The following is a 22,928-nucleotide window of genomic DNA, read 5'->3' as shown; positions in this document are numbered from 1 at the left end:
CATACTTGTGTAAAGGTGCCCTTCTAGCAATACATTACTATGAATAGGACTTAATCTACGAGTATTATCTGCCAGGTTACTCAAGGCCTAAGCTGACACTGTATTTGGACAAAATTATCCCAATGAAACCTATGCTAAGTTTGGAGAGCACGTGAACAATACACACAAAGTCAGTGAAACGTATCAGGTTTTAATCAACTACAGACTATTTAGTGAGAATTGTCCTTATCAAACATTTGAATTATATACAAATGATTAAAATAAGATAAATTGTTTCCAGTGAAACATATCAAATCTGCACAAAATTTAAACTATACAGATAAGCTCGTACCAATGGACAACTGCGTTTGTATAACATACAAATGATTCAGTTAAATTGTCCTAGAAAAAAAATTAAATTTTGATAACAATTAAACTATTCGGATATATTTGTCAGTGATACAATCAAGTATGGCTAACAAACATTATTTGCATAAAATCATCCCGCTGAAACATCTCAAGTTTGGATAAACCACAAACTGTTAAAACAAATTGTCCCAGTGAAACTTCAAGTTACGTAAACTTTGCATGTCACAACGATAAAATCATCAGTAATTCCGGGGCCCTGTTTCATGAAGAGTTATAATCAAACAGGAACATTGAAACGGATGTCTACATTAGTAAAACATAATTATTCATCATTTTCCAATATCAAAATGTAAAGTACTTTGATAGTGTATGCTGACAAAAGACCTTTTATATATGAAACTGGTTCCTGCTTTCATATTCAAATCACCTCCAACTAATTTGTACACTATTCAGCTATTAATCATGTTAATGACAGTGTTTTCTGACATGTGGTTGTCGAACTATTAAGGATCAAAAGTGAAAAATGTTTTTGTAACACTAGTATATATGTATTTTATGGCAAGTAGTATACCAGTTCCATGATTGTACGATGCCTATACTCTTCATTTCGTTTGCGCTGTGCGAGGTTGCTCTGCATAACATGCTTTTTCCACGAACTTGCCCTTCATGCATACATGCAAATTAATCAACACTTCATTTTCATACCTTTGTAACCCCTCTTCGGCCTCATACACTCAACTTGCCTTGTACCTCAGGTATGATCTCATTCATCAGAAAATAAAAAATAAAAATCGAAACAAATTTTCTACCCTACAGATTTCACATGTAATTCTGTGTATAGCAAAGTATTACCCTGATCTTTTCGCTAGTGTGCACTACCTATAATCAAAACAGGATTTTGTGATAGGTATATGGTGGAATCATATGGAAGAAAGATTATGTACTAGAGATCCAGAAAATGCAAACATGATAGACAGAAGACAGGCAGAAATTAAAACGAAAACAATGGTACTCATCTCTTAACATATCAAGCTTTATAACCCAGAATTATTGTTTTAAATCCTGTTTATTCCATCTGTATTGTAAGCTTCTGCGTTTAAAATTTGTTAAGAAATTTCAGAACTAAAAATTCAGCATGTTGAAATAAAGGTACATAGGAGTTTTCCGTGATAGGAATAGCGAACCTGCAGAAGAATTCAATTAATTTCAATTCAATTCAATTCAATAGTTTATTTATTTCCATCAACAACAACCATAAAAATAAATAAAAACTGTACATGGGTCAATTTGACTTTTATACCGAAATATTACGGTTTTTGGAAGAGTAACAGTTGTTAAATCATTACTGTTGCCACAGTTCAGTCATCTCTTTATATCAATACCAGCTCCCTCAGCTAAGTTAATGAAAATCATAAAAACTAAGTTTTTTTCAATTTATATGGGAGAATAAGCCAGATAAAATTAGTAGGAAACAAGTGGTTGGTACATATGAAGAGGGGGGTCTTAGAATGCCAGATGTTGAGTATTTCGGTATTTCATTAAAACTGACATAGATTCGAAGAATGGTTTTAGGAACATGTAATGATGTTAGTCATTAATAATGCAGCCATTTATAACAAAGCCATTTCAAGTAGGGTTTGACGATGAATATTTTTTAACTCTATCCCACGAAGCTGCAAATCCATTTTTGGAAAGATGTATTTTATGCCATGTCCCTATTATGTCGTTCAGATGGATCTGATTATTTAACTTATCCATTGTGGAGAAATAGTTTTATTCAAATCGGGCATAAAACTGTATTTTTCAAATCTTGGCATAAAAAAGGTATCAGGTATATCAATGATTTGGTTGATAACAAGGGAAATTTGTTGACCCGTGAAGATTGTGAACGGAAATTTTGTTTGAAACTTAATTACCTGTCATATTATTCGGTAAGTCAACTAATTAAGTGTCGGTTTGGAGGTTATTTTCAAAGATGTGAACAAAACATTGTAGGTCCATTATTGCCATCACATATTAACATACTACTGCAAGAATCAAAAGGATGTAGGTGTATTTATAAAGCTCTTCTTGGAAAAACAAAATGTTTACCTTTGATATGTTCTAAATGGGAACGACATTTGGATAGTCCCCCTCAAACTGTGAAAATGGAAAAGTATCATATTATATTTCGTTTTACTATGGACATTGGGTTGAGATAATTTCAGTATAAAATAGTAAATAGGATTTTGTTTTTAAGTAAGCAACTGCAGTATAAGATGAAAAAAGCTAGTAGTGACAAATGTTCGTTTTGTAAAGAAGAGTTGGAAGATATTGTACATTTCTTTTATGAATGCGATCAAGTAAGTCAATCTGGAATGAGTCTGAAAATGGATAAATGAAGGTTCTAGAGCACAGATAAAATTTAGCCTGGAAAATATTATTTTTGGTTTCAGACAAAAGAGAAACGATGCTCTAAATTGTGTTGTGATTTTGATTAAGCAACAATTGTTCGTACAAAAGTTAAAAAACAAAGTCCCTAGGTTTAACTCTATGAAGAAAAAAATTGATAGTGACTATTATGCAGATGAGAGATATATCAATTCTGTATCGGGTACTCTCAACAAGTTCAGTTTAAAGTGGCTGTCACTCCAACATTTGTTTGTGTAAATGTTTATGTGAGAAATGTTAAGAAAAAAGGAGATTATGGTTGAATGCTTTGAGTTTTGTATTATGTTGATATGGAGATAATAAAATAATCCATTTAGGGCTAAAAAGTTTGGGGAAAAAATGACTTTCATTCAACTGATAAGGACAGGTCATCGAACACAATATAAAATATATACACAAATGATATTATGACAACAAAAAAGAAACAATACACTCTTGTCATGGTAAAAAAATAGACGAAGTAATCATAACGATTGAAAACAAAAAATAAATAACGGGCGTTAAAGGGTCACCGTATACTTAGCTTAATGGAATGTCATATTCAAGCCATAATTTCAGCTGCCTTGTTCATCCATCAGTTCATCTGCATAGGAACTGCCAGTGATTATCATCGGGTAAAAAGGCTGGACAAGGAAAACACAAAACGTACTTTTAGATATATCCTTTGTGCTGAATGTTTAAGGCTAATTCTACGCAAATACTATGTGAAATTCCAGTCAATTTGATATTTTCACATTTTACAGAAACTTCTACCGAATCTATTATAGTGTAGCATTGGTCTATTTATCACATTCAGTGAGAACCAAACGAGTGGCGTTTGACAGATTTGAGAATGAGGTGTTACAAGTATTGATATTTATTACATTCACCTTTCAGTGCTGTCAATTTTGCTTCCAACGCTTCGCTGCACCGGTGTAATTATCACCCTGCTGACAGTCTTCCCCGGCAAGACAACTGCGTTCTCCTGCCCGGCACTTGCTGATGAGTCGAAGACATACCTGGCAGAATACGGTAAATTGAATTTTTACAAAAGGCATCGTGTGTCAAATATGCTCTACAGCAAAAGCAGATATACATGAAAAGGGCCAGCATAGAGCAGTTGTGGTAGTATTTTATCATTATATATGAAACACTGTTTTGGACTGGTAAAGATAGCCCCGATGGGGGCCAAGGGGTGGTGCAAAAGCACCCAAAATGTGTAGCTGTAAATATGTATTTTTAGATCAAGATAGAAAAATACTAGTAGTACAGCCAAGCAAAATTGCAGTTATCAGGTATTCTTACAGGTAAGAAGAAAAAAGATGAAGTGGTCATGACAGAAGCGATGACAGTTTTTAGACCCCTTCCCCGAAAATACATAATTACATTGGTAACATACTCTGAAAGAATTCCTATTTTATTTAGATAGGGGATACAAAGTTGCTTTCAAATGGTTTGCCTGGAGCCCATGATTTTTTTTTCCTCATCTGAGGTACTTTATTTTTCCACATAACTTCGCATATTTACGATCACTTTATCCACAAGTATCCAAAAGGCACTTAACATAATCATTTTGACGGGAAAAAATAATTAAAGGGTACATCAATGATACCAACCAAGGTAGTTGTGTATTCTTCTTAATCCAATATCATCGAATCTTGTTAGGTTGCACTTCAAACTGATATAAAATCTTAATTCCGCTTTCAAATCTTCTACTAAATGGTGTACATTGAACAAACATTTGTTTTTCCTTGCGATCTCTGACATAATTCCTGTAAACAATGAATTGGGCATAATTCAACAAAAAGTTAACTAATTCCATCTTTTTGTTGCCTATATCATATCCAAGAATAATGACTGTTTCATTAATATCAATTACAAGATCGATAATATTTCGAATTAAAACCGAAACCACTTTCCAGTACATTTTGATTTTTTTTTTTTGCATTTTAGCAAAAAAAAAAATGACAAGTGGTTTCTTTACGATAACATATAATACACAAATTATCATTCAAAATTTCCCATTTATACAAATTGTCTTTACTTGACAATATTCGATGAAAAAGCTTGAAATTACATTGCTTAATCTATTATCATTAATATGATGAAACTTATATTGCAATACTTTTTTCCAATCAAAATCACAGGGTAAATCCAAGTAACCTTGCCAGAAGTATAAACACGAAGGTGATTGCTTTTTTTCATGCAAAAATAATCTATAATAATGTTTAGCTGACGTTTTCTCAACAATGATTTTATTACCTATTGACAACTCAACAGCATCAAATTCTTCTTTTTGCAGCAGTACAGGAGTCTGTATGTAATTACGTAACTTATCCAATCATAACCTGGGGAATGCTTTTTTCAATTTAGACAATTCAAATGAGGCGAGCAGCTGCCTGTCTCGGAAGGTTTCATTTATGGATGTTAGGTCTTTCCATTCCCCATCTTCTATAATCTGTTTCACTGTGATAACATTTTCCTTTATCCAACTCTGGAAACACAACATTTCATTTTCATATCTAATATTGATATTATTCCAAACAACTTCTTCTTTATATCATTAAAATTGAACATATCTGCATGTACTTAACTCAGACCATGAACAGAAAAGGTCAATGTAAAATTCATGTATTTTTCTCCTTCTGCATATTCCTAATATATCATTTTTCTTGCAATTAAATTTCCAACACAAAGACATTCCACCAATTTTCTGGGTCAAATATTGAAACAAAATCTTCTATGACATTCGTTCCCCAGAAAAATACTTCTTAATCCATGATAAACGGAGAGATAAACATTTTGAAAGCAAATCGACCATTTTAAGTCCTCCTCCTGTTTCTGAGTTGCAGCATATAGTGCGTTTTACCTTTTCCCGTTTGGAATATTCCACTAAAGGGAATACAGTAATCTATTTCCTGACCTAATCATTTTTAAGGGCACAGGTACTGCTGTAGATGTGTATACTAACTGAGATGGGACTAATTGACTGATGGTCACCTTTCCATACAGTGTCAAATTTCTCATTCTCCATAAATCTAACGTATTTTTTATTTTCCCTATACATGTATTGCCTTCCCAGTTAAGGTTTTCAACTTCTTTATAGCATTTCCCCATATATATACCGAGGCATTTTATGGCATCTTCTGTGAGATTTAATTCTCCAATATTTTGAATATCTAAATTCAGTCTCATAAACTATGATTTTGACCAATTAATTTTTGGGCCAGCATTTTCACCGAAAATTTCTACTTCTTTCATTACTTCTGTAAAAGAATCAACAGAATCAACTAAAATTGTAGTATCATCAGCAAATTGAGTAATTCGAATATCTTTATACTTCTTCTTCTTCTTGCGTATGAGTCAGCTACGCAATTTGGATCAGGCGTTGCAGCCAGCTCACTGTATCCGGGTCGGGGTTGGTCAGGTTGACGGTGGTGCTTTCTGGTGGGCTGAGGGTAGAGCAGTTGTGGATTACATGGTGTGCAGTCTGGTCGGGGTGTCCACAGATACAAGCTGCCGATGGGCGCAGTCCCCCGTTAGCGTTTCATGTTCTGATTGAAGCGCCCAACACCAGTTCGTAAGCGGTTCAGGGTAACCCATTCTCTGCGGGCTAGTTCTGCTCCGAGTGGCAATAGCGTATTCGGGTGGACTGAATATTGGGTGGGATATTGGATCTCCTGCCAGCGTGCTCTCCATGCTTCGAGCATGTTGAAGTTGGAATGGCAAAGGGTTGTGGCGTGGCGAGAAAAAGGGCGGCGGGAAGGTAGTCGTTGGCGATCATGGTTGGGAATCTGGGCAAGGTTGTGAAGGGGTGTCCTGGGTCCAGTGAGGCTTTTTCCACGAGGCTGTGGGTTAAGTGCTCTCTGCGCAGGGCTGCGGGTGCTATGCCAGCTAGCGCAGGGAGGAGCTCAGATGGAGTGGGCCTCAGACAGCCAGTGATGATCCCCAGTGTCTCATTGAGCGTGGTGTCAAGCTTGTGTGTATGCACGCTCATGCACCATGCTGGTGCAGCATACTCTGCAGCGCTATATACCAGGGCAAGGGCTCCAGTACGAAGGGTGGGTGTGTTGGCTCCCCAAGATGACCCTGCTAGGCGACGAAGGAGATTGTTTCTGGGTGACACATTGGCTCTCAGTGACTCAAGGTGATGTTTGAATGTCAGCTGCCGGTCTAGCTTTACCCCGAGGTATGTTGGGGTGGGGTTGTATGGCAGAGGTGATCCATTGAGTGGCACTGTCAGCTGACGGCGAGCTTCCTTGGTGTTTAGATGGAAGGCTGTGGTAGTGGTTTTTGCCACGCTCAGCTTGAGTCTCCATGTCTCCAGGTAAGTTGCGAGGTCTGCCATATCCTTCGTTAGTACATCTTCTACTCTGGACCAACATTTGTCAGAGTAAAGAAGAGCAAGGTCATCAGCGTAACCATACTTGCGTGATGTTGTTAAATGTAGGTCGCTGATGTAGATGTTGGAAAGCATGGGGGCCAGAACTGAGTCTTGGGGGACTCCATTCCTCAGGCGTCTTGGTCGGCTAGACTGTCCATCACTTGTCTTGAGGATGAATTTGCGGTTAGCTATGATGTTGGCGATAAACCGCACAAGTTGGCGAGTTTGAGGAGTTTGAGGATGAGGCCCCGATGCCACACAGTGTCATATGCTGCTGTTAGGTCCACCAAGACTACACCTGCCTTGTGCCGTTTCTCAAAACTGTCTTCTATGTCATCTTTATACTCACTTTTTAATTCGATATTAGGTACTGAAATACCTTTTATTTTAACATTCTGCTTTATTTTGCTGCTATAATTTCTGCAACAATGAAAACAAAAGAGCTGATAAGACATCCTTGCCGCACACCTCTTTTTGATAAATAATTCTTCAGATATCCAAGCATAATTCATTACTCTACCATTAGCATTGCTGTACAACGTTATAATCTATCTGATGAAGGATTCTTTAAATCTTAGTTCCTTCAACAAACCAAACAAAAAAAATCATGATTAATAGTATCAAAGCCTTTCTTGAAATCTAATGACATAATAATAGCGGGTGTTTCAGTACATTGACAATAATCAATTACATCTTCAACTGTCCGTATACTCTCTGATGCAGAACAATTTTACATAAAACCATATTGGTCCTCGGATACAATACACTGAACTATTTTTTTCAATCTGATTGTCAAAACACGGGCCGCCAACTTACAATCTATAGTAAGCAACGGAATAGGTCGCCAATTATCTAATATGATCTTATTGCCTTTTTATACAAGAGTGTTAAAATAGCTTGACTTTGAGAAAAAGACAATTCTTCTTTTTTTTTTCATATCCTTGATTCAAACTGTCGATTACCATCTGTTTCAGGTCTTCCCAGAAACATCTGTAAATTTCTACACTTAGACTGTCACTGCCAGTTGACTTATTCAAATGCATAGACTTAAGTGCAAACCAGCATTCATTTTCTGTGAGTTTTCCCTCGCAGATGTTCGCGTCTTCCTCCCTCAAAACATTAAAGTCTAAATTAGAAATATAATCTTTAATATCAGTTTTAGAATCGCCTGTTCCATGAAGATTAACATTAAAAAAAATGTGTTTTTTTAAATCAAAATCTCTTCATCATCTCTGAATATCTTACCATCAATTTCAATACAATTTATTTCTTACTCTTTGCTTTTTAAAGCTTTAAAAAAATATCTAGATGACTTCTCTCCTGACTTAAGCCACCTTGCCCTTGATCTAACATATGCACCTTTACATTGATATTCATACCATCTATCTATCTCATGTTTTAAGCGATTAATCTTATCTAAATCATTAATATTTTGATCTTCATTAACACTTATACTCAATCTTTTATATTCTTCTTCGATGCTCCTGATATATTTCTTCTTCTTTTGTGACAATTCAGATGCATATTCAATATTGTATTCTTTTATTCTTATCTTATATATTTCCCATCTTAACTGAGCATCAAATTTATCACATTGCATTTCAACCTTTTGAATGTTTTTTATACCTTGTTTATATCTTTCATTTTTAAGCAATGAATTATTCAATATCCAGAAACCCCTTCCTCTCTTTTTTGTTGTCACCCGAAACTTCATTGTCACCGCATTATGATCACATTTCAACACTGATTTGATATCTAAGGAATGTACATACGGAGCGTATGTCCTGGAGACAAGCTAATAATCAAGGCGTGAGCATATACTGAGAGACAGATGTCTCCACGTACATTTCTCCACATATCTATGAAATCATAACATTGCTGAAATTTAACAAAATATTTTTTGGTAAGTATATGTAGGACATTCCATTTGTATCTAACTTTTTATTTTGTACACAATTCCAGTCTCCTCCTGCAATCATAATTTCACTTGATTTCTTGATCCTTTTTACCCAGTTAAAAAATGCGTATAACGGCTCTTTTTCTGCGTTTTTTTCCTTTTTTTTTGCCGGAGCGTATACATTTAGGCAGAAATAAACAGAATCATAACATACAAATCTTAACGCAATGGCTCTACCGTCACCTTTGGAATGTATATCTATGACGTCAATGGGAATATCGTCTCTGATTAAAACAGCTACACCTTTTGAGTGTTTTGTTCCATGATCGTATATTCGAAATCCTTTCCATTCATTTGAAATAACTTTTTTTCAAATTCTCCTGAATGTTTTTTGTAAGAAAGCTATATCACATTTTTGACGTTTCAACCATAAGAATATTTTCTTCCGTTTGGATGTATCACATATTCCTCTTACATGTAAAGAGACAAAATGGAAACACTCCATCGCTCTTGGTGAAACTTCCTGTTTTCTAATCAATCACAATCAAATAATTTACTCACTTTTGCTTCTTCGTTGGTTTCACTTTCCTTTTCTTAGATTCCTTTGTCTTCCCAGCAGCCTTCAAAGGAGGAGTCTCCGTGCATAACGTAGAATCATCATTATCGCTGTTCGTGTGGATACTGCATGTTTCATCATCATATTCTCCATCCGTTTGCTGTTCTCTTTTCTCGTCATCACGGGGCGTGCTTTCACTGACCTTTGCCTGTGATCGCGTGCGTTATGTTGCTTCACATGCCGTTCCAGATGGTTCTGCACTATATGAGGTTGATCGCGTTCTCGTCGGTGATCGAAGATCGATGGCCTCAGATCTTTCGGGATCGTTGGTTTGCAGTGGTTGTTGCACAAGCTTTGTGATGAAATCGGCGAGACAAGCTTGTCGCGTCTTGGTGCTTTGACTCGCAGTCTCGACGGGGTGTGTTGGATCGTTACTTCCGGAGTTCTCACGTGCTGTGGTGGGTTGTCGCTGTGGTTAGGCGTCGGGCGTTGCTACGTGACTGCGTAGTGCCAGGTTCTGTGGACACTCGTTCCTTTTGTGGCCAGTGGTTTTACAAAGTTGGCATTTCACCTCATTGTGGCAGCTGGATACATGGTGTCCCGATTCAAGGCATCTGGAGCATGTTACCGGGCCAGCTGCACCAGATTGCTCGGGTTGTCCCGGATGGTATACACGTCCCATGAAGTTGTTTCCAAATAACAATTTCCGTGGTAGGGGGTGAGGGTGGGGTGATGTATAGTACCCGGTCACCATTTAGACAGTTGGTCAGTTGACCGTTCACCCTCAGTATTTGGCGATAGATGTCCCCTTGGATTTGGTATTTTTGGTTTTCTATCTTGCTACGGATGACTGCGTCACTGACAGACAACGGGATGTCTTTGATATAGTCACTCTGGTCACGTTCTTATCCTTTGACCTCGTGAATGGGTTCACGTCGTATACTGCGGCGTTTCCTCCCCGAATGACAAGCCCATTGGATATCAGTTTCACGCGGACCTCATGGGAGTTCAGATAAATCCGCCATAGACGGCGAATTTGTTGGATTCCCAGCAGTGATGCTTTCCGTCGCCAGTTGACTTCCCCCCGAAAATGTGAAGAAGCACAGTCTGTTAGTCCTCAAAACAGTACACACCTCGAAAAAAAAAAAGACTTACTCGAGTAGCGCTAGTGCAACCAGCCATTTGGAGAAGCCAGTTAACAGCACTAAGCCCTTAATTCCCGAGAGACATCGTTATGACTCTACCAGTTCTAAGTCCGCTCGGGAAGACCGGCGGATGGATTGATCAACTCTGAGATTAAAAAAAACCCCACAAAACAACAACAACAACAACACACACACACACACACACACACACACACAGATAGAGAGAGAGAAAATCTAAAGCGAATGATCCGAGAGGATACTCGGATCACCTAATCATAGCGCTTTCAGACGTACCGACTTAACGTATATTCATATAATGGATATACTATAATGGATATACGACATACTGATATGAGTCCAGATGATCAGACGCAACGCCCCATTGTCTATGGTTAAGAGCATTTAGACCTCGCGCTTAGTTGAGCTTTCATGGGAATCTCATGAATATTCCGTACGAGTCTCTCCGTGGCCCAATACGAACTTTGAGTTGGACTCATCTGTGGTTAGCGCCAACACGTACAGTTCGCTAGGCCTCCGTTTTCTTTTTCTCCTTACGCCATCGATATTATTTCTATTGAACTTAACACGCCAACGATGTGGTAAATAGTATTCAGCCAAATCGTATTTTGAATTAGGATCTGTAAGTCTCTTTGTTAAATCTTGCTTTTCCCAACGTAAACCGTACTGCATACAGAAAACAAGGATCGCGATCGTTGCAAATAACCCGGAAGTACTAGTTGGTAGGGGTCGGGCCCTAATCGCGCGTTGCGAACAAGCTCGTCTACTCTCTAAAAAAAAATCGAGTTAAAATATTCAATCTTAAAAGAATGAATACAAAAAGAGTGAATTTAGAGTGAAATTGGAATGAATTTTGAGTGAAAATGTTCATTTTCACTCGTTTTAGAGGGACCTCACGGATCACTCCAAAATTTTCGAGTGATCCCTGAGGTCACTCCAAAACTCGATTTTTTTTTAAGAGAGTACTTATACGACATACGAATATGACATCTTTCAGACGCAACCCCCCCCCAAAAAAAAAAAAAGTTGTATGGATACAGGATAATTGTACGAAACGATGCTCAAAACATCGTTTAAAAAAACGTCCTATATTCATACGTCTTATATCGATACAAGAACTCTCTTGTCTGAATGGGGGGGGGGGGTGAGTCCTGTCATGTGGAAGAGCCAAGATTGGCATACTGAATGGGAAGAATATAAGGACAGTGAACAAGAGAGAAGAACTGGGTCCCTTATTTGAAGAGAGTTGCTGACAGACTCTTGCAATCAAGGAATGCAGGGTAATGCACGATTAGCCCATAGAGAGGACAAAGATTGAAATTAAGAGTCACTTGGTCAAAACATCAGCCGAGAACTCGGCACGAGTTGCATTAGAGGATGGCGATTTGTGATACCTGTAAATACCGAAGCTAACAAACGATGGTAAAAGAGATTACTCCAGTGCCGCAGATATAATATCTAATGCAAGTTACCCAATTTTAACAGACCATGTTTATTATAAAGTGTACATTCCACGCGTGTTCGGATACAACGAGAATCCGGATATAACGAGAAAATCACCCGGAACCGACGATCTCGTTATAACGGGATTCCCCTGTATTTTAAAAAAATAATAATAAAACAAAACAAAACAAACCTACCGACCCTCTTGGGTTTTGACAATTAAGGGCAAGTAAAATTTTTTTTTTTGGCCTAATCTCGAAGATAATAGAAACCCCAGACTCACTGAACGCACAGAATGCAGCCCAAAAGATGGGAACAGAGAGGAAATGCGCGTGGCTATATCTGATTGTCCTGCACATAACATCTAGCTAGGAATGGGAGATTTCAATTCACAACTCAGTATCAAAGGATAGCAAGGAGAACCGCTGATGGTATGCCACGACTCTATCAACCGAAAGCGTGTCCTGCTAAGGGATACTTTGCTAGAGTCAGACCTGGAGCCAATAAGATATTGGGAGATACCAGGAAAGATGTGTACCTCCCTGTCTGACATGCACCTTTCGTATTACCAGATCGACTTCATTCCCGTAAGGAAGAAAGGAAAGGACAGTGTATGAAACACCGAAGCGTATGACAGTTCACCAGGAAGCCATCATATATATATATATATATATATATATATGCTCGTCTTGACTGAGGTCAGATTGAGTCTAGAAAAGTCAAGGCCTAGCCTAGGAAAGTTGTGTATGACTGGGGAGCCTTTAAAGAGGACACTGAACTCCAGGGGACGTACAGTTTGGAAGTTGAGAACAGGTTAATCAATAGAACAACTAGGCAATGACACCAATGGGGTGCACGTCACGAGACCGACACCCACGAGTCATACATCCCACAAGTCGTACAGCTCACAAGTCATACAGCCCACTAGTTATACAGCCCACGAGTTCGACACTGAGTAAGTACGCACAAAAGGCTCACGAGACCGACACAAACAAAGAAAGCCCATGAGACCGACACTGCGCACAAAAGGCTCACGAGACCGACACTAGATAAAAGATGCCCACGAGACCGACACCAGGCAAAAGAGGATCACGAGACCGACACTAGACAAAGAAGGCCCACGAGACCGACAGGATGAACAGCGCCACCTATAGACCGATTAATTGTATAGGGTGTCCAGATAATGGCGTAAAAGCCCCCTCACACCTGAGCGAATGTAGGGGGACGAAGGGGGACGAATGGGAAAAACGCACGAAATGCGCGCGAATTCAACGATTTCAAATAAAATTGCTTTCAAATCATCCGATTATAAACTAAAGTCAAATATGATTAACGAACGGTAAGCGAAGGATAAATATGACATGCGAAGGATAACGATTTTTCGGTTCACTTCTTTGAGTAAATTGCGGCCGAAGGCGAGCGAAGGGTTGATATGACCCGATAACACGAACGAACAATGAGCAATGGTTTGATATGGCGTGCGATTGGAAACGGAGACGAAAGAATATAGATCAGGCGTTCTCGTCCGTGTGTGTGCGCTCCTCGGGGAGTATAAAAGCGACCAGGTCCGTCCAGATTTCAGTGCGGCCAGAGAAATCATCAACGCAACATTTACATTTAAAGGACGTCAAAGATAAACAGTAAAATCAGCCGGAAGATTCCAGTATTTTTGGCACTGTAAACATTAATGTTTTTTTTTTCGCAAAAATTGTGCGAGTACGTTGAAGGTGATAGTCATCACGATGACGAGTTGGGTAGATATGAAGAGAGTTATTTCTTATGATCATAAGTGCAAAAATGTCAGGAAGCTCATCAATTGAAAATTTATACATAAAAATACCAATATTATAATGAAACAAATCAATCAATCAATTTCAGATTTTTGCTTTTACACAATAGATCATTTGTGTGAAATAAATATCCAATATTATTAATTATTTTTAAAGCACGTTTTTGAAGAAGAAAAAGGGTATCAAGCAAAAACTGATATGAATTGCCCCAATTGCTATCATTTTAGCCAAAAAAAAAATATTGAAACAGTAACAATGGGGGTGAGGTGATGACAAATCTGACGTACCCCTAAATTGACTCGACCTACCCCCTTTCCCCTATTATACCTACCACCAACATCGCACCAGATAAATTTGTAGTCACTGTCCACTATAGCCAACAGGATTATACTAAGAAGCCCTTGTAGTTGCAGCATTGCAGCATAGCGAGCCGGACAGAGGAGGCTTTTTGATGGCCACATGCTTGCCATCAATAGCTGCCACACAGTGGGGAAAATTCCGCCGCTTGTAGAATCAACCAGCAAGTTGTCTCCATCCATCAGGGGTTGAAGGGGCTGTCATGACTTCATCTGCATACTCGTCACATATGGCCTGACACACTTCCCTGGCCACTACAGAGAGGGCGTTTTCAGGCACCCTCCACCCATACTGCATGTCGGAGTACTTGGTGCCAGACACAAGATGACGGAGAGTAGCTGCCAACTTGAGACCTTCTTCCAGCGGCTCCCTGTACCAGGTGTACTGCCTCCTGATTCTTCCTCTGACCCTCTCCAGGATTTCATCGTAGAGTTCAGGGGGCATGCAGAGAAATTTTTTTGAAAGTCGAAGGGTCTTCTCTTCGAAGCTTAACCAACAGCTGGTCGTAGATTCCAAAAGCCCTTCTTCTGACAGGGTTCAGCCACGTCCTTCTCCAGATACGACGTCGTCTGAAGCCTCGTCTCCATCTGAAGCGGCCTCTGATGAACTGGTGTAGGTTCGGCTGCTGATGTATAATATAATTCTGAGCCATTGCCAGTAAATACTGGACTCTGAGGCGGGCTGCATCTTCCATTTTTCTGAAGAAACTTTGAAACTTTCAGGTGGAATGTTTATAAAAATATATGAGTAGCGTGGTGAGTGGCTGGTCACATAGAGCAGCTCAGCATTCGCCAATTTTTTTCGTCAGGTCATTCGCTCGTATTCGTATCACTTCGCAATCCACAGTTTATCATAGTATCTCTTAGACTTGCCTTCGTGTATGCATCGCCTTTCAAATTTAGTAAAAGTCAATCTTAGTTTCCCTTCGCATAGAAGATGGCAAGCGAAAATACGTTTGTCATAGTATCTTCGTTTCTATGCGCAAGTCATATTTAGTCATCGTGTTGCTTCGTTTAGGGATCTTTCGAGATCGGTCCATCTTGGCAAAAGCGCGATGAGGGACTATGCGTGACAATAGCACACGAACGATAAACGAACGATTACCGCAGACTGAATAAGAGATGCGAATGACAGACGATTTTTCAATTCGTCGGGAAATTTTAAACATGTTCAAAAATCCCGTGCGAATTTGAATAATCGCAACTGTTAGTTCAGAAGGTGTACGAACCCAAACACGAAGGGTAAAGATGACTTACTATCAATTACCAATGAAAACGATTTTTCCAAAAATGCCTTTCGCCAGCCATCGCAAGTCATATTTCAGGCAATTCGCTCAGGTGTGAGGGGGCCTTAAAGAAGGTATGAGAGATGGAAAAGCAAAGTTACAGGTAGGGTATTACCTCGTCAATTGCCCTCCCTCACCCCCTGAACGGTCAAGATCTTTAATTGTGTTTGCGTATGTGAGTGTTTGTGAAAAAGATAAACAAAATTCAGTAGAAGTACATGAGATGTTTCAACATTTTCACAACACAACACCTTCTTTTCCCTATCTGAAAAGCTCATATCGGTATACACCTACTTAGAAAAAAAAGAATAATAAAGTGATGTGGACATTCAGATCAACCAACTAGAAAAATACCTAGGTATGAAATGAAGTTCACTACAAGAAAATTATTCACAAAATGGTCAGTGTTGTAGTGCACACCTGCTTTACATGATGTGTGTGTGTGTGGGGGGGATAGTCACCTGCAAAGGTGGTGGAATGGTATAAATACACAGAAATTAATGAAATCGTCAATTAAGGTAGCGTTAAAAATTCGGAAAAAGAAGATGCATCCATGAAAACAGCTTTTCTATTTCATGAAAAATATACCGTTTTGAAAAGAATGATTATTTTACAAACACAAGCCTCTGAAATCGAGGTGAATCGCTGCGATAAAAAACGTTTTCATCCGTTGAATTTCATGTATCATATCTAATTAAACCATAAGCAGGCGGGTATAAGCAGGCAGATAAGATGTCTAATAAGGCGAGAAAGAAAAGGGCGAAAAAAAAACTTACATCCTGTCCTCCGTCTAACTAGAAATTAAGAAAGCCTATTAATCATAGCACGATGGCATCTAAAATTAAACCATTCATCGTTCTTGTCCTCTAGCATTTCTCATACATTTTTTTTTGGGGGGGCGGGGGGGGGGGGGGTTGGTCCCATGAAGAGGACAATTCTATTTTTTTCAAAAAGAAAAAAATGGTAACAATGTTGCTCCTCATAGCGTGACAAAACTGCCCCCTAGAAGCCACACGTGTACAAATACATACTTAATGTCGTTGATATGTAGATGGTGCTGTCATTAGTAAGTTACAATATTTCGCCCAACAGTGTAACGAAATTGCACCCGCCAGTATGTAATTTTCCCCTTAATGGAACACCCTGTACAGGTACACATTTGTAATTGACATGTAGATGCCACTGTTCATCCTGTCGATCTCATGAGCCTTCTTTGCCTAGTGTCGGTCTCGTGGGCTTTCTTTGCCTAGTGTCGGTCTCGTGACCCTTCTTTGCCTAGTGTCGGTCTCGTGGGCTTTCTTTGCCCAGTGTCGGTCTCGTGAGCCTCTTTTGCGTACTGTCGGTCTCGTGAGCCTTAATTGTCTAGTGTCGGTCTCGTGGGCTTTCTTTGCCTAGTGTCGGTCTCGTGAGTTTTTTGTGCCTAGTGTCGAACGCATGGGCTGTATGACTCGTGAGCCGTATAACTCATGGGCTGTATGACTCATGGACCTATTTTTGATGTCGGTCTCGTGGGCCGTATGACTCGTGGGTGTCGGTCTCGTGGGATGACCCCCACCAATGAGGGTTTGGAGGGGGACGTGTCATGGAGACACTGGAACTTCATGCAAATGGGACAATGGTTGAGAAATAAGCAAACAAGAGGAGAGACAGCACTCCAGCAGACCCCAAAGTTAGTAAAGTACAGGAACATCTCAGTACGGCCAAATATCAATAAAGAAATTATCCGATGGAGGACAAGAAGTTGCAAGTACATGAGAAATTGGCGAACTCGAACATTTTTAAAATCACTGCTCCCCAATGGTAAACAATAGCTTTTAAAAATCATTTTGGCCTAGGGCATCCAAAAGAAAATCGTTGCCCTGATTTACCTGTTCTGCATCAACACAGAGCTGAGGTCATCACTCCCGATGGTAAGACACAGTTCTTCGGGATCTTTGTACTTCAAGCCGATACACAATATCTCCTAACTTTGTCATAAATGTAGTGGATTATTATATGCGAACTGCATTAGACAAGAAACCGGATCTTGGTTTTACGTTGACACAAGAAAGGAGTAGGAGAGTCAAGGCTAAGAAGGCATCGGACACATAGTTTGCAGTTGACATCGCCCTGGTGACAAACAAAGTGAAAAAAAGATTACAAATAAGTGAGGTATATAGGTAGGTAGTGTAAGTATCTGCCTGTGTTGGACTAAGGATATGGATGTAGAAAAAAATCAAAGGCTAAATGAATGCCTTTTTATGTCTCGGAGCTAAGATCAGGGGGGCATTTCATGAAGGAACTTGTCTGATAAAATATCTGACAAGTCAATTATATCCGACAAGTTTTGAGAAATTCTTTAGTCGAATTGGCTGATTTCTCTGAACTTGTCGGATATATTTGACTTGTCAGATATTTTATCCGACAAGTTCCTTCATGAAATGCCCCCCAGAACTTCTGGGACACCGTGAACCGACACTGCACTCAGTTTTACTCTGGAAGTCACTGCATGAGAGAACTGGGCTCGGCAAACATACGTTGATAATCGCTGGATGAGATGCGCTGGCTAGCTGAGAGTATGTTTTTCAGCGGCCCGTGTAAACACTTTGGAATATGAGCTTGCCTCAGCCACACCGGTGCAGGCCAATGGGGGTAGTACAGCTTGCTTTGATGCAAGACAAGTGCGGAGATTAGTTTGAAGCTTATAGTGATCGTTGTGAATGTTGGCCTGACCGTTAGGGACCTAAGCATCAAGTTTATCCAAGATTAATTTCCCTTGTATGAAGTAGCACGTGGGGAAAAGGCATTGAGTTTCAAGGGGGTGCATGTGTAATACCTCCTCGGGAGGACACATTTATGCATGAATGATATCTTCTGTAGCAATCCTACAGAGCTGTTAAGTATGCTGACTGGTAAACACACGTTATGTTTTTCTCTATGCGCATTGTTCTGTCGAAGACTAACTCCAAGGTTTCTAGCCTGAATTGTTGTTTGGAAATATAGCTTCTTCGCCAATTAGAACCCGCACACCAGTGATACTATTACTAATTTATGTGGAAACGAAAGCAGGATATACTCTGTTTTCTTACTGTAAATTGAGCTTCAAGAAGTTGCCATTCAACAGCGAATCTCCTCAGTAGCATCCCCAACAGCAGCAGCTGCACATTCTTCAGTACCGCCTCAACTTTTGGATCATAAGTGACGTACGTAGAACTGCATGTCGTCAGCGTAGAAATATTATGTGCACCGAGACCATGTTCCTTTACGATAGATCGAGCCAAGGAGGCCTAATGCAGAGTGTGAAGAGCAACGAACCGAGGTCCGAGCACTGAGAAACTACATAACGAAGATGGTCTCAGGGGACAGCTTTCCATTAATGACTACTGTTTGTCTTCTGTTGTTGATGTAAGACATGAGCGACTGGAGTACATTTGCATCAATTCCAAAATCTTCCCGCAGTCTCTCAAGAAGGACAGTATGATCAACAGTGTCTAAGACAGCTGTCATGTCAAGTAGAACAAGGGTTAACGCTTTCCTGTCAATTGATGTAAGGATGTCATCCGAGACTTTCAAAAGTGCTGTCCCAACGCTGTGATTCTTCCTGTATGATGATTGAAGGCATTCATAGAAATAATTACCTTGCGGATATGCTGTCAGGCGACTAGCTACAATTTTCTCCATCACCTTGGCAAGGAATGGGAGGTTTGACACTGGGCGATAGCTGGCCAGGTCATTGCGGTCAAGTGTAGATTTCTTAAAAACTGGCGTATAGCAGAGGCAAGCTTCATGCTGTCTGGGAATATATTCCATCACGTAATCATGCACTAATCAGACCAGTGATAGGTATGGCTATAGAAATCACAATGTTGATTAACAAGAACTGTAGGCACTGGGTCGAGTGGACATGTCTTTGCAGGGGTCTTGCGAATTATACGCTTGATTTCCCCAAGACAAAAAGGAGGTATCAGAGTCAGATGGGCATCACAACTACCTGATGATGATGTCAAGGTATGTGATAGCGCATGCTGTTCATTAGTTAGTGGTCGAGATGCCGGCTTATACTCCCGGATTTTCTCAATCTTTCCCGCAAATAAGTGACAGAAATCAATGGCAAGGTCAGCATCAGGTAAATATTGTATGGCAGTTTCTTAGTTGCGGGAGTTTTCTGATAAAGAAGTTGGCTGATTATACCATACAGGGCCTTCTGATCATATCCACATTCCAATATAAGATTGTTCTAAAACTAGACTTCGCTGCTTTGAACAAATCTTGAGTGATGTTCCTCTGTTACTTGAAACGATGCTTTCTCCATTTCCGCTCAAGTTGACGTCGCTTTTGCTTGGCATTTGCTACATCCCGATTGTACCTATAGGAATGACAGGATGATCGTCAATGACAATACAGCCTCGTTGTGATGCATGTTTATCAAGAAGTTCTTCCATGACCATTCAGTACTGAGGTAATAGAGTTTCAGCAGATTGTGATGTATCTGAAAATGATATCTCAGACTTTTGACTGTTTTTCAATTCAATAGTTTATTTATTTCCATCATCAAAAAGAAAAGAAAAGAAAAAGTTGACATAATCCAAAGTGATACATTTTTTTTTCATTTCTCTTACACTCGTCTGATCAAGGATTTTTCTATACAATATAAAGTATATTATACACGAATGATGTCGTAAAAAAAGAAAACAATGCACTTTGCCATGGCAACAAAAATAGTAAATAATCACAATGATGGACTGTCTGCGTTGAACTTGGTGGAATCAATTGTCTTTATCCTATGAATTGAAGCTTTTATACTGCGCAGCATTATCCATTACAGAGGAATTGACAGTTAAGATTGTGCAAGGGCATTCATTCGAATGGCAGACGGGATGAGAGGAATCACAGTGGGGTGACACGTACCGTGGGATACTCTCTAAAAAAATCGAGTGAAAATATTCACTCCTAAAAGAGTGAATACATAAAAGAGTGAATTTAGAGCGAAATTTGAGTGAATTTTGAGTGAAAATGTTCATTTTCACTCGTTTTAGAGTGACCTCAGGGATCACTCCAAAACCTTAGAGTGATCCCTGAGGTCACTCCAAAATGGGTGAAAATGAACATTTTCACTCAAAATTCACTCCAATTTCACTTTAGATTCACTCTTTTTTGTATTCACTCTTTTAAGAGTGAATATTTTCACTCGATTTTTTTTAGAGAGTACAGTACGTGCAAACTCCAGAGGAATGTCAGATATCCAGGTGAGTAAGGTTGACAAAAATCTCAGATGAAATTGCGCGTAAGGGCACAACAAAGCTCCATTCATCCACTGATGCATCATTGATGAACCCCGACTTTCCAACTTCAGTTGTAACATGTGGGACATATAGTGCAAGTAAACCTCAAATTTCCAATCTCAATTGCCACATGTGGGGCACAGTGCAGACTCCACAGAAATGTCAAGACATCCAGCTGAAAAGTATATAGACTGACAAATCTCACATGATATGCTGAAGAATATCCTTCAAAAGAGTGAAAAAGTATTCTTTAGGTATCCAGTCATACTTCCAGCAAAAATGTTTAAAAAAAAATCTGTGAAGCTTTGAAGGAGTCAAAACCTGGGTGCCTTATAGGGCTCACACACTGCACCACGGGCGCTCAAAATTATGGTAACCTTCGGAGACGCTATGGCCGATGGCATATCATGTAACTCCTAGTACAGGAAGAATTCCAGATCTGACAAGGGAGGGCACTACGAAAGAAAATACACAGATCGATCCCCTTGCTATAGCCCGGCCTTGAGTCCCTGAATCCGAAGTTAACATCCTCACCTTTCGAAAGGTCCTGATGCTGAGCAAGCAATAAACGAGAAATGTGGATTGATGGAACCTGTATTAAGTGTCCAAATATCAATCAAACTCACTCCACAAGACCACTATTGTGCATGCAGTATGATGCCATTGGTGAGCCCATTATTGCCAGGCACACCATTTTGTCTTGATGTGTGGTTGACCAGAAGTGCAAAATATTTTGTTTAATCCGAATGTTGCTAAAATTGTGTAGTAGCACTGATTGGTGACTTTTATTATGGGCCTAATGTAGTGGCACTTACAATAGAACATGCTAAAGCATAGAAAGGGGAAATAAAAAAGGGAAACGAAAAATCGAGAAAAAAATCTACTTCTTACTGTTAGTGGTATTGGAGTTACACAGTGGGCAGTGTGATAAGTAGCTCAAAAAGGAAGCTGAAGGCAAATCAAGACAAATGATTAGATGTAACTTTTGACAATCAAGCGACAGTGTACTTAGGGTATGGTAAATTTGCTCGGTGTCACATGACTGGTATGTCTTTGTGTTGTACGTAAGTGCTTTATAGACAAAATCTTCAAAGATATAAATATAGTTTGCATCACTCTTCCTTGTACCGTTATATTGTTTACGAATCTACAAAATTATAATGTTCTTGATGAGCAGATAAGAAATATTTAACCCAATATTACAGACAGCGAATAACAATTCATGCCAATTATCCTTTTATAGACATACGAATTTCCAATCAATCAATGTATCTTTTATTGATTTCACAGCAATCACAGCTACTACTTTCAGCCGGGAGGACGGTCAAATTCAGTACAATGCGTTCATATCTAAAGTTTACGAGAATCCATCGGGCATACTGCTCCAAGTCGAACCGGATTTTAACCTGACTTTGGTCACCTCCAATCATACCTGTGAGCAACTAGACCTGCAGGTCGGGTCTGTCTATTTCATCTCTGGAAAAGGTTAGTTAATCGATTTCTTATCGCACGTAGATAATCCAACATATTAGGTATACAGTCATGTTATGATAATGGCAGACTCGTGAATAATTTCACAGAAGAAGTAAGTCTCTTGTAGACTGATGACTATACAAAAAAAATCTATGAAGTCGCTTCTTCTGAATTAGCAACATATCAACGAGGAATGCATATGCAGAGAAAAATCTAGTGTCTTATGAGCATTGCTGCAACACAGGTCGTCGCCACTGTACAGAACGTCGTCACCATTATCCTGTGCAGAATAGATATTTTCTATCTACATTTTGCGCCATGAGCCTCTATTTATGATGAATACCGACGCACAACAAGAGTTCACATAATTTTTGTCATTATTAGTATTGTTACTATCATTATCATCATTATCATTGTCATTATCATTATTTGGCAAAACCACCTGACTCTATAATGTTGTGTAGCTTTGATAAGGATTTTGTGAGCTACAGATTTGCTTTTGTTTGTTTGTTTGCTTTTATTTCTGCATTCAATCAGATGCAATTTGAATGCAAACTTCAAA

General features: G+C 39.2%; 1 protein-coding gene across 1 annotated transcript in view; it reads left to right on the top strand.

Annotated features, from left to right (window-relative positions):
* Nucleotides 1-22,928, top strand: part of LOC139734994 (protocadherin Fat 1-like) — a 127,029-nt gene that overhangs the window by 20,028 nt on the left and 84,073 nt on the right. The window contains exons 2-3 of the mRNA XM_071645804.1: nt 3,655-3,789; nt 22,184-22,378. Coding sequence (XP_071501905.1) covers nt 3,655-3,789; nt 22,184-22,378 — 330 coding nt within the window. The remainder of the gene's footprint in view (nt 1-3,654; nt 3,790-22,183; nt 22,379-22,928) is intronic.

Source organism: Diadema antillarum, unplaced genomic scaffold (genome assembly GCF_040938485.1).
Source record: "Diadema antillarum isolate AM-2024a unplaced genomic scaffold, OU_Dant_1.0 scf00000003, whole genome shotgun sequence".
NCBI lineage: Eukaryota > Metazoa > Echinodermata > Echinoidea > Diadematoida > Diadematidae > Diadema > Diadema antillarum.
Note: the sequence above shows the minus strand (reverse complement) of the source record. Positions and strands in the feature narration are given on the sequence as shown.